This window comes from Ochotona curzoniae, unplaced genomic scaffold, assembly GCF_017591425.1.
Source record: "Ochotona curzoniae isolate NIBS_2020 unplaced genomic scaffold, NIBS_Ocur_1.0 scaffold_2453, whole genome shotgun sequence".
NCBI lineage: Eukaryota > Metazoa > Chordata > Mammalia > Lagomorpha > Ochotonidae > Ochotona > Ochotona curzoniae.
The window spans coordinates 11,525,695-11,538,641 of NW_024467094.1; the positions used below are offsets into that span (position 1 = coordinate 11,525,695).

The following is a 12,947-nucleotide window of genomic DNA, read 5'->3' on the forward strand; positions in this document are numbered from 1 at the left end:
CTGGGCACTGGGAAGAGACAGCGCCGCCGGCCGTGGGGAGCGGACGCGGTGGTGTGCGCCCCTGCCCTCAGCAACCCCCACACCCAGCACCAGGTGGGTGCTAGCGGGGAACCCGGTCCTACAGGGCGGGGGGAGAGCCGTGGTGAACGGGGTGACGGGGGAAAGTGGGGTCCTGGCGGCCACACCCTGCCCTTCCGGGGGAGCGGCGGGGGCGACTCGGACCGAAGGGGCCTGGGCTGGCTGGGGCAGCGGGTCAGGAGGACCACGGCGAGCGTTCCGGGCCAGAGTCGTGGTGGGAGGTCTTCCTCTGGGAGGAAGATGGGGTGTCGCCCGGGGGCGCTGACCCCGGCGCCCTCGCGTCTGAAGGGGATACGGGAGCCGGTCATCCGACCTGGGAACGATCGGGACGGAGCCGACTGCGGAGGAGAAGGAGGAACTGGGCCTCCCCGGGACAGGACCCGGTTCCGCGTCCTGGCAGGGAAGGGGTCTCTGGGCGGGCCGGCCCCTCCTCTCGGTCCCTCCGGGGGATGTTATGTAAGGGGGGAGGGGAGAGGAGTAGGGGGCGGCGGTGCGGGGGGCCTTATGCAACCCGGAGGTTAGGGTTTCACCGCGGTTGGGCGGGGAGGAGGGGAAGCGGGCAGGAGGAGGGCCTGGAAACTCTAACCGCCCCCCCCCTTCTCCTCAGCCTAAACTGGCTGTCTTGGACGGAGAGAAGGTCACCTCCCCAGCCTGTCCGGCAGTGAGGCCCCTCGCCCAGGCCTGGCCCTGACCGCCTGGGAAGCCGGCTGGCTGGGTGGGGCGCCCCGTTAGTCATCGCTGGGCTCCCTCCCGGCCAACTCCTGGCCCCTCCCCGTGGCCTCCGGCGAGGCTATCCCCCCCCACCTCCTTCTGGACCCAGTTCCAACCTCCAACTCTTTTGGCCTGTCATGCTGGCTGTCAGACTGGCCTAGGAGCTGTCAGGGTGCCAGGGGGTTGATGGAGCAGCTGGTGAGAGGGGTCAGTGGCCTGGGCCCACCCCGCCCTGCAGCCAAGGGCACCTGCTTGGCACAAGATGCCCAGCAGCCGTGGAGTCTTGCAGGCTGAACCATGCTGTCCCAGACTAAGGGCACTTGGGCAGAGTTGGGCTAGTCAGCGAGGGGAAGGAAGATATCACAAAGTTTGGGCTTCCCAAAAGGCTTTTGGAAGTTGTGCCCCACCAAGCCCCCCAGACACACACACCCTAATGGTTCTTACCCTCTGAGTGTACTGAGCCGGAGGCAGACCCTCCTGGGCCCTCTGAGTCTGGCCTGGGCCGTGCCCTTGGACAGTGTCAGCGCCCAGCCCTCGAGCCTGCCACGCCCCCAGCCCCCTCCCTGGGCCATGCTGCAGGGCCCCGGCTTTTCCTGCTGATTCATGCGTTGGAACTGTGGGGGCGGGGCTTGGGACTTGGAACAAAGTTCAGACACGGAGGGGCCGGCAGACAGCCTGGAATTCATACCAGATGTACCCGGAATGTGCGAGCGGAATGCCTGGCATCCCAGAGTCCAGAGGAAGCTGCCCAACCACCCTACCCGGGCCTCCCTCCCTCCCTCCCCGCCATCCTCTGCCCAGCCATCCTCTGCCTCACAGCCCAGGACCCTTCCTTAGCTGAGCCGCTCCCAAATTCTGACCTTCCTCCTCTCATGCTTCCCAGGGGCTAGGCCCACCCCACCCCCATCCTCAGCTGACTGCATCCTGCTGAATTCCCTGGAACAGCTCAGCTCAGCTCAGCTGATCCTTGCACTCACCTTTCTGGAAGACCTGAGGTACAGCTTGTCACCTGGTACCTGCCTAGCAGGTGGGGTGTGGCCAGAGTCCCTGGCTCTGCCCTTTCTGAGTGCCAGGAGGCTGGGGCCTCCCGTGGGTCGCCAGGGAAGAGGAGGCAGATGCCAGCAGGCCCCAGTTTCTGTCACCTCCATTTCCAGCCACAGGAGCTAGGAAGTCCTTTTAGAGCTATTCCTCCCCTCACTCAAGTTCACCATTCCTACAAGGCCCTTTTGTGAGGAGGCTGGCGCCCCTCCCCTGGGCGTGAGTGTTAGTGACCACTGGGACAGTGAGCCTGGATGCAGTCCTTCTCAGCTCTTCCCCGCCTCTCTCCCCTTGCCCTGTAGGAGCCGGTATCTCTCCTGCCCACCTGGCTGAGCCGCAGTAGTTCTTCAGTGGCAAGCTTTATGTCCTGACCCAGCTAAAGCTGCCAGTTGAAGAACTGTTGCCCTCTGCCCCTGGCTTCAAGGAGGAAGAGGAGGAGCAGCAGCTGCTTTCCTTGTCTTCTGGAAGGTGACAGACCAAGGGGTGGGAAGGGCTGACCAGTGGGGAGTGGAGGGATGAGGGGTGATACATTTTGGGAAGTGGCACGCAGTTGGAAAAGCCTACCCCCACGTTGGTTCAACAAGACAGCAATATTAGAGCAGAGAGGCTGGCTGGATGGGGGAAGACACTGCTCCAGCTGACCTAGTTTAGTCAGGCTTTGGGGAACAAAGGGAAGGAATGGGGGAAAGAAGATGCTGTCTGCCTGGTACCCACGTTCCTGAACTTCCCTGCCAGCCTGTGCAGGTGAGATCAGAAGTCGGCCTGCTCTGCCAGGGGGAGGTACTGCTGACACTCCTGCCCACAGGGCCACCCTGCCACCCTAGCCCCTCCCTGTATTCCTTAGGTTGGCCCGGAGTCTGAATCTAGAGGGACGCAGCTTCTGTGAGCCCACCTATCTCTGTCTCTTCACCTATGGGATGGGGCTCTGTCCTGATGGGCATGCATGCTCTCCTGTTGCTGTGAGTGCAAACAAAACAGACTTTTTTTTTTTTTTTAAAGATGTACTTATTTTTATTGGAAAGTCAGTTTACAGAAAGAAGAGACAGAAAGGAAAGATCACGTCCCAGGTGGCCACAATGACCAGAGCTGAGCCAGTCTGAAGCCAGGAGCCAGGAGCTCTTCCAGGTCTCCCATTCAGGTGCAGGGTCCCAAAGCTTTGACCTATCCTGCACTGCTTTCCCAGGTCACAAGCAGGGAGCTGGTTGGGAAGTGGGGCTGCCGGACACAAATCAGTGCCCATATGGGATTCTGGCACATGCAAGTGAGGACTTTAGCCACTAGGCTACCATACTGGACCCCAAAACAGCTTTGTAAAAGATGTGTGTATATAAGTATCTGAAAGGTAGCATCACAGAGAGGGATATCCAGAGTGAGTTCCTGTTTCAATGATTCACTTCCGCCATGGCCACAATGACCTGTTCAGGGCCAGGCCTCAGCCAGGAGCACCAGGAACTACATCCAGGTCTGCCACATGGCTCTGCTGCCTTCCCAGGCACGTAAGCAGGAAGCTGGATTAGAGGCAGAGCAGGACTCAAACCTGCACTGCATGGCAACTGGTAGCTCAACAGACTACACCACAAAGCTGGCCCCCAAAACAGCTTTTCACAAAAGTAACTATTCCATCCCTGCTGCTGACCAGGACCCCAATAGGTGAGGAGGGTGGGGAGTTGGAGGCGGGGGCCAGGGCCAGCGCCGGACAAGGGTCTACCAGCAGCTCCCACACATTGACTTAGGACAGGCAGTAGCGGCCAGAGGAGGAGGCAGAACTAGGTAGGGTTCCACTGGCCATTTTCCAGGCTTGTTCCCTTGTGTCGCCTTCCAGGCTGGAGTTGTACGATTCAGCAGCCAGGAGATCCACACTAGGGGAGAGGAACCCTTTGGCAGCATCCATCAGGGGCCACCTCCAACCCCTGACCCAGGCTCCTCTCTGGGGTGCATCAGCCTTGAGCCCCTGCCAGGTGGCAGCCTTGCTCAGAGGCCACAGGAAATGGCTTGCTCTGACTAGTGTGTCCAAAAGGTGTAAGGGAGAATGAGCCACTGCACCCGGAGGCAGGATGTGTGTGGGACAGCGGGGTGGGGGGATGGGGAGACCAGAGACTGCTCATGGGCTGCCATAAAGAGGACTCTGTCCCTGGACACGGCCTCCGCCCTCTCCGCCTCTCCTTGTCTCACTGGCCACAGCAGCTCCCTTCACCCTGGGTGTGTGGCTCTGCCGTCGTCACCTCGCAGAGGCGAGGAAGGGAGCAGAGATAGGCGGCCGACTGGCAAGGACACCAGGCCTGGAGCACCTGAGCCCCTCTCTGGGCATCTGGCAGGGTGGCCCAGCAAAGGTCAGAGGCACCTAGGATGACGGGACAAGGTCCACCTCCCACCTCACTCTCACAAAAATGTGGGACCCTCAGAATACATTGTAGCTGCCCCCTTCTCCCACCCTGCTGCCCACTCTGTCATGTTACAGCAGGAAGGAAATTCATAGAAGGTCAAGTGGGCAAAACCATGCCAAAAATGTACGCGTCGTTAGTAAATAAAGAAGGCAAACAGGGCAGGAAGCACAAACTATAAAAGAAAAGAACATGAATCTTGGCAAGTCCTGTGCCGTGTGAGTGCTGTGCACACCTGGTGTATGGGGGTGCGAATTGATGCGGACCTCCCAGAAGGAATGTGGGTACCAGCTATCACACACCCTAAACGTCCCCCTGTCCTGTGGCCTGGTTGTTTGACATCCTGGAATTCATCCCAAGAAAATAACTAAGGATTTAGTTGGGAGATACTCATCCCAGGATGGCTTACAGTGAAGGATTGCTTAAGTCAGTTACTGTGGATCTGTCCAGATGGTTCAGGACCACACAGCCAGTAAACGTCATGTAGAAGACATTTGGGAAGAAGAAAAAAAAAACTGCTCTTTGAATATTAAAAAGGTTATAAAAATAGAGCATATTATGTGATCTCAGTTTTATTTTCTAAAATATGAGTATGTACTTGTGTATATATAGAAACGATAAAAAAAGATGAAGACTACTCAAAAATGTTAATAGTGATTTGGATGATGGAATAAAGTAATTGTATTTTTCCTCTGGTTTTCCTGCAGTTTCCCAGTTCTGTACATTCATTGAATATTGTTCCCATTTGATAAATAAAATGTGAAAGATGAACATAGTGTTGGGAACCCGGAGGGTGGTGGGTGTGCAGGAAGGCAGGGGCTCCAGCGCCACACTGAGTGTTGGTTGGGAAGGAAGCTGCAGGCTTGCCGGCTTCGTTCCTCAGGAGTGCCTGGAATATCCACCCTGGGCACACGGGCCAAGGGTGATGGCTGCCAGCCAGCTGCAGAGGTGTGGCAGAGTGAAAACCTACCTGCACCCAGGTGAAGAGGGGCATGGCAAGTTCTAGAAACGCCACCCGCTGCTGCTGTTGGAAGCCTGTTGACTGTTGGCTTTCCTCCCCTGATTGTACCCCAACAGCCTGGTGACTGGAGTCTCTTCTCCCTGTGCCTCATAAGGGGGAAGACGTCTCCCTTCTGCCCACCAAGTCCCAAGCCTGGGGAAGATAATGAAGCACCTCCTCTTTTTTTTCCCCTGCGGCTCCTCTTGGGAGTGGGGGTGTAATGGAAGGGGACCCAATGGGTTGCTTGTCCTAAATGGGGGCTATGGTTCCCTCAGTTTAGGGGTGAGGGAGGGAACTGCTGAGTCTCAGGGTTCCAAAACACAGCGAATTAAGGGGTGGCTTCGTGGGAGACCCATTCCCTCTTCCCTCAACCTTGCCCCCCTGCGGCCTGCAGTGCAACCCCAAAGTTTGGTCAGGTGGAAGTGGATTGCGCTGGCCTCTGCCTTCGGGGCTGAGCGGATGAGTGGGCAGTGATAACGAGCAGGTGAGAGGCCAGTGAGTGGGCAAGACAAGGCTAAAGTTAGCGGGGCGGGCCCTGGAGTGTCAGGCGACATTGGCGTGGTGATGACCCATTGCTGGAACTCCATGGGGCTCAGCACAACCATAGTTAGGGATGAACCCACAAGCAGCCCAAGAACACCCGCCACCCCAAAGAGCTCCCTAAAACCACCTGGTGTCTGGGAGCCCCCGCCCCAACCCTGTGTCACCCCCTAGAGCTGAAGGCGCTTAGCTGCTGGAGCTGCTGGGGCGAGGGCCTAACGGCTGCTCCAATCGCTGCGCAGCCGCAGGACGGGGGCGTGGACGAGCCAAGAAAAGTTCCCGCAGATTCCGAAGGCGGGGCGGTCCGGGGAGCTCAGTGAGCCGCTAAGCCAGTGCGCGTGCCTGCTGGTGGCCCCGCAAGCAGGTCCCGCCGCCCTAGACACCCCTCCGGACCCAACCTGCCTGCCCAGCCATGACGCACTTGGGGCTCCTGGTGACCGGCGCCTCCTTCGCTGTCTTCCGGGGGCTGCACTGGGGGCTGCGGCTGCTACCCACGCCCCGATCTGCGCGGGACCGCTGGAAGTGGCGCAACATTTGCGTGTCGCTGATGCACAGCCTGCTGAGCGGGGCTGGCGCGCTGGTCGGGTGCGGGCTGGGGGGCTTTGAGCAAGCGGGGCGGAGGGCAGGGTAGAACACGGCGAGCATCTTCACTTGCGAGGTGAGAGCTCTGGAATGGGGTGCAAGGGCGCCACGAGGCAGGGGCTGACCCCACCCGCCCCGCATCTCGCCCAGGCTGTCGCTGTACCCGCAGATGACCACCGACCCGATTCATGGGCACCCGCCCTGGGCGCTGCTGCTCGTAGCTGTGTCTGTGGGTAAGTCTGCAGGGAAAGCTGTTGGTAAGGAGCTGCCTTGGAACCGGAGTTTCAGGGGACCCCGGCTGTGGGAGTATTGGTAAGGGGAGGAGGAGGGCTGGGCATCCCTCCCAGCCTAGGTCGCAGCTCTGGGACAGCCTAAAAGCGCCCTGCTCCTGCCCTTAGGTTATTTCTTGGCGGATGGAGCCGACATGCTGTGGAATCAGACTTTGGCCCAGGCCTGGGATCTTCTCTGTCACCATTTGGTGGTGAGACACTGGAAGCCCCCTGCCCCGGGGTCCCAGGCTATCTCCAGTTTTCTGTCCTCCAACTTCCTAGCTGGCAGCTGATCCTCCCAGGCTTAGGCTAGCTTGTGGGGGAAGGGACAGTCTGCTGGACCAACTGGGGGGTCTGGGTGCTGCCTGAGAAGGTTGGATCCCTGCACCTCTGCTAGGGATCACAGACTGTTGAATGCAGAGCTTTCCTGGGAAGAGGGAGGGAGCCCTGATGTGGGGTGTGCAAGCTTGGAATGGAGGGTGGATGCTGGGCCACCCCAGCTGTTTCTACCCTGGTAGGGCCTGCTTTAAGGCTGCCCCAAGATAAGGGCAAACAAACCAGGGGATTTGGAGAGGGTCCCCTAATGTACTCTGGAGCCCCTTTGGTGAGGATGGGACTGGGGGGCAGGTAGGCAGAGCACAGAGGCCTTCTGACATGTGACCACGGCTCCCAGGTGGTGAGCTGCCTCAGTACCGCGGTTCTGTCTGGCCATTACGTGGGCCTGTCTCTGGTGTCTCTGCTGCTGGAGCTGAACTCCGTCTGCTTGCACTTGCGGAAGCTGCTGCTGCTTTCTCACCAGGCTCCATCCCTGGCCTTCAGCATGACGAGCTGGGCCACCCTGGCCACCCTGGCACTCTTCCGTTTGGTGCCACTAGGGTGGATGAGCCTCTGGCTGCTCCGGGAGTATCACCAGGTGCCTTTTGCTCTGGTTATCCTTGGTGCTACGGGTCTGGCTACAGTGGGTGTCATGAGCATCACCCTGGGGGTCCGCATTCTAATCAACGATGTCCTGAGGTCGCGGCCATGCCCATCCGTCCCCAAGCACTAGGACACCCAGGAGCCCAGGACAGCTAACGGTGAACCTGTCACCAGGGACAAGTCTACTCTCAGCTGGAAGGATTAGAGAGATGCCACAGCCTTGTTTTCCTGCAGTGCTGGGGGACATGGGATCAGGATCGGGAGCTTGTACCCTCAGTGCCAGAACCCTTTCCACCCTGCCCCCGGCCAAGGACTGGACAAGATGACCAACATCTCAGTGCCTCTTCCAGCTAACTCACATCTTTCCCCGTCATAGCCTCCAAGAGGAATATGCTGATGTTGGTACTGGCTGGGTGGGAACCTGGGTTACTGTTCACTGAATTCCATCATCAGAGGACCAACTTTTCTAACAAATGAACTCAAATGGCCAGTGATAAAGGCTGGCAGGAGGCACAAAGCTGGAAAACACTCCCAATGGGAACAGATGAGGGAAGGTGAGGCCCTACCAGGACCGGAAGATCTGGTGTGAGTGGGGCAACAGCCAAAAGGATCTCACCTATGACCAAATTCTGCCCATGACAGTAGGGCACAGGGGATGTTATCTATAGCCGGTAGGGATGAAAGTTGCCAAGAGACAAATCTGGAACCACTGCCAGTGCTGCTGATATGTCTGGTTCTCAAAGCCACACCACAGATATTGAGTTGTATTTAACCCTAGTGCTTCTGTGTGCAGCCTTTGAAATATGTGTAGTATCTTCTGACCTTTTCAAAGAAAAATGTAGACTCTTAGAGAGAAATGAGCAGGGAGCTGGGTGTGTCTTCTTAAGACAGTGTTGATACCCAGTGCTTTTGTAAGGTGCTGGGTGCAGAGTCTCCCTAAGCCCAGATTTTCAGAGAAGAGGGCATCTAACAGAGCAGGCTCCCCGGACCACTGTCACCTCTTGCAGGGGAGGGAGTTCACTCACAGTCCTGCTGCTTCCTCTCTGCATTGCCTGAGAACCCTCCCTTCTCAATGAGAGCATGCAGGCCAGGGAAGTGTAGAGCAGATTAAAGTTGTTTTCCCACTGAACAAAACAGAGAGGTCCTCATCCCTCACAGAAAGGGTATAGAGCAAAGGTAAAAGAAAAAATAGGAAGAGCTTAAAAAATCCTAGGAGGAAGCTGAGGTGGAAAAAGAGCAAGGACAGCAACAGACAGACACACGTGGAGTGAGGAATGATCACGCAACAGACACCAAGGCAGAGGTGGAAGGTGGGGGGTGACTCCTGACAGAAATATCTAGAAAGATTGCTACAGAGACTGAGAGGAACCAAAGCTGTAAATTGACCAGAGGATGATAAACAAAGGTAAGAGAAAATGATAAAGGCAGGCAGACAGGGACCCCAAGAGTGGGAGGAAGGCATAGACAGTGAGACCGACAGACAAGGAGGAGCAGCCTGACTCCAGAGACACACAGGTGATAGATCCAGTGATGAACAGGGGGAGAGTGCAGTGGAAACAGCCCGACGGGGGCGAGGGGAGGAGACGCAGGATTCATCAGGGGAACTGAGCAGCAGACGGCAGAGGAGGCGTCCGTGGCAACAGCCAGGGACAGCAGAGAGAAACAGGCCATCTGTAGAGACAGGAAGACAAAGGACAAACAGCTACAGTGCAGGCACAGAGACGGGGCTGACAGCCACCGGTAGGCAGGGACTGGTGGGAAGACAGGCACCAGCCGGAGTCAGGGCTGAGCACGGAGACAGGAGACACCGGAGTAGGCAAAGAGGATGATGCAGACAGTCCCTGACAGGAGACAGGGGAGGGCCAGATCAGTCCTCCAGGTGTGCGCAGGAAGGGACAAAAAGGAAGGAGGGAACACGGAGCAGGAGAGAGGGGGACAGAGGGACTGTGAGAGCACTCCATGACAGAGACCTGGACACCTGGCTGTGTGGGAATGAGGAGCAAGCAGAGAGCGAGCAGAGTCTGAGGCAGCTGGAAGGAGAGCAGGAGAGCAGAGGTCTGGCCCAGCTCTACAAACAGAACCATGAGGGTTTGGTCCCAAACAGAAGTAGTATCTTCAAGACTCCATTGGTCACCACACCTGAATGACTTAGAGTGTTCTTGAGTTGTCCAGGAAAGGGCAGTGTGACAAACCCATGTGAGAAACTTAGTCCCCAAATATGCACTGAGGTCAAATGTGATCCTTTCCAAGTTATAGACCTGTTCTGTTACCACTATCAAAAATGCGTAGTTCAAGAAATAGCCCTGTTGGTAATATTTGACAATATCCATGGACTTGACCATTAGAAAAATATAGCTGTGGATCAATTAGTGTGGCCCATGCAGGGGGTGAGCCATGTGTCACAGCGTTATGGTTCAGCCTGCACTTGGGGTGTCTACATCTCACGTTGGAGTCCTGGTTCAAGTCCTGGATACTGTGCTTTTGATCCAGCTTCCTACTAATACACTCTGGGAGGCGGTAAATGACAGCTCACCTGCTTGTGTCCCTGTCACTGTGTAGGAGATGGAGTTCTAGGCTCCTGGATTTGGTGTGGTCTGGTCCAAAGTTGGCTGTCCTCATGCATTTGGGAGAATGAATCAGTGGGTGGGAGAACTCTTTCTCTTTGTGACTTTCAAGTAGATGAAAAAAAAAAAAAACATTTAAAAGCGAAAGGTGATGTGGTTCAAAGCAGAAGGGTTAATGGGAACTCTTAGTCAACTTCAACACTGCAGAGTTTGGCAGGTACTACACATGGTCAGATCTGATTGCCAAAACAACACTGTCGGCTCTTACTGTGGCCAGGTCAAGCGGTCCCTCGAAACTGAATCCATTCCTACCAAGCTTCCTGCTGGTGAATTCCTTGTCTTCCAGCATAGAGGAGCGGTTTTCCTGAGTGGGGAACATTGTTGTTTCTATTATGAAAATACAATCTTTATTCTAAACTAATAAATTATTATGCAAATACTTTCATTAGCCTCCAATGGTGTCCTGATTATATGTATATTTTTTTTTACAATTATTCATTTAAAGGAGTTACAGAGAAAAAGAGAAAGAAAGTATTCTCTCTGTTGGTTTGCTCCCCAGACCAGATTGAAGCCAGGAGCTTTATCTGGGGCCCCTGCATGAACGACAGGGCCCAAGCACATGGGACATCCTGCCATTAGCAGGAAGCTGGGTCGGAAGTGGAGCAGTAGGGACATGAACCAGTGCCCAAATGGCATGCCAGTGTTGCAGGCAGTGGCCTTACCCACTGTGCCCCAATGACAGTTGATGGCACCCTTAGATTGCATTGATTGCTTGTGAAAGTTTTGCTTTTAAAAAGTTTGTTCTTCCCAGTAACATGCAATGTCCTAACATGCTTTAAGATTCTCTACTATGTAAAACACAACTGGAGATAGATGGTTCATGTAAAAAAGCCTTGTGACCCTGCACCCATGTGAGAGACCCAGAAGAGGTTCCTGGCTCCTAGCTTTGAATCGGGGAAGCTCTGGCCGTTGCAGCCTCTTGGGGAGTGAATCATTGGACAGAAGATCTTCCTCTCTGTCTCTATCGCTCTCTGTATATCTGACTTTGCAATAACAATAAATAAATCTTTTAAAATTTTTTATTTATTCTTATTTGAAAGGCAGATTCACAAAAAGGAGAGACAGAGAGAAGGATTTTCCATCTGCTGGTTCACTCCTCAAATGACTGCAATTGCCAGAGCTTAACTAATCTAAAGCCACGAGCCAGGAACTTCCTCCAGGTCTCCCACGTGGGTGCTGGGACCCATACTTTGGGTCATCTTGTACTGCTTTCCTAGGCTTCAAGCAGGGAGCTGGATGGGAAGTGGAGCAGCCAGGATAGGAACTGGTGCCCATTTGGAATCCCGGTGAATAAAACAGGAGGATTTAGTACTAGGCTACCATGTCTGGGCCTTGCCACATTCTTCATTTTCTCCATTCCTTCCTTCCTTCCTTGCTTCCTTCCTTTCTTTCTTTCCTTCTTTCTCATCTTCCACACTTTACTTTCACCCCAGCATCCTGATAAAGGGCACCCTAAAGGCAGTGGGTGGTGACTCACTGGGTCCCTATCACTTGTGCAGGAGACCTGGACTGGGTTTGCAGTTCTTAGTTTACTCCTGGCCCAGCCCTGCTCATTGTGGCATTTGGAAAGTGAACCAGCAGGTAAAAATGCTTTCTCTCTTTCACTCAAATTAAAAAAAAATAAGTAAATAAGCAAACAGTGTGTTCAAAAGCATAGACTTAGGCCTGGCATGGTAGCCTAGGGCTAAAGCCCTCACCTTGCACGTGCCAGGATTCCATATGGGCGCTGATTCTAATCCAGGTGTCCCCGCTTCCCATCCATCTCCCTGCTTGTGGCCTGGGAAAGCAGTCAAGAACGGCCCTGCTAGAAGAGCTCCTGGCTCCTGGCTTTGGATCAGCCCAACTCCGCCCGTTGCAGGTCACTTGGGGAGTGAAATATCAGATGGGAGATCTTCCTTTCTGTCTCTCCTCCTCTCTATGTATCTGACTTTGTGATTAAAAAGAAATAAGTCTTTTTTAAAAAGTTTAAAAAAAAACAAACAAATAAAAAAAACAGACTTAGAGCAATATAAACTGATTTCACGTGCCAAGAATTAAAAGCTTGTTGAATTTACAAGAAAAGGAAACAAATTGCCATATCTGTCACTCGTGCACTTAGTGGCTGGATGTGAACTCAAACCTGTGTGTTTTCTTTTTCTAGCATCACACCTGTGCCTGACATCTGCTGTTTTTGTCTGATACTAGAGATTTGCCTTTGAAAGCGACCCTGTCTCACCACAGCTTGCATGGACACGTGCCCAAGCTTAGTGCATCAGAATACCACATCCTCCTCCCTGAATTAAGGTCATGACTGACAGACTCTGAGTCGTGAATCTTTGACTTCTGCCAGGACTTGCGGCTAATATGTGCTGTGTGTGTTGACCTTGAGAATCCAGATCAACGTAACCAAGGGGGATGAGGAGAGCGCTAGGATCAGCATCCAAGGGCATTCAACCTAGTGGCTAAGAGGCCAGTTAATTTTCCACCTCTCTTGTAGGAGAACCTGGTTCAAATCCCAGCGTGGCTTCTGACCCTGGGAGGGAGCAGTTGGGTCCTTGCCACCCCTGTGGGGGACCTGGATTGAGTTTCTGGCTCCCAGCTGAAGCCTCCACCCAGCCTCAACAGCTGTGGGTATTTGAAGAGTCAACGAGAGGATGTGAATGCTCTCACATATATGTGTGCATGTGTGTATATATATACATATGTACATAAATAACCTGTTTCTGTTTCTCAAGCAAATAAATAAAATTTTAAGACTTATTATTTTGGGATTAGTGCGGTAGCCTAGCAGCTAAAGCCCTTGCCTTGAACGCGCCAGGTTCCCATA

The 12,947-nt window shown here is 54.5% G+C and overlaps 1 protein-coding gene and 1 long non-coding RNA gene across 2 annotated transcripts; both read left to right on the forward strand.

The window, feature by feature from the left end:
- Positions 1–637: 637 nt before the first annotated feature.
- On the forward strand, positions 638–2,817 carry LOC121170133. Its single transcript, XR_005885932.1, has 3 exons — positions 638–1,784; positions 2,130–2,295; positions 2,672–2,817. It is a non-coding gene; the product is annotated as an uncharacterized LOC121170133 (long non-coding RNA).
- Positions 2,818–6,160: 3,343 nt separating this feature from the next.
- Positions 6,161–8,802, forward strand: TLCD2 (TLC domain containing 2). Its single transcript, XM_041001086.1, has 4 exons — positions 6,161–6,333; positions 6,481–6,563; positions 6,729–6,811; positions 7,273–8,802. Exons 1-4 carry the CDS (start codon positions 6,161–6,163, stop codon positions 7,645–7,647), a joined length of 714 nt encoding a protein of 237 aa, XP_040857020.1. The 3' UTR covers positions 7,648–8,802.
- Positions 8,803–12,947: the final 4,145 nt, after the last annotated feature.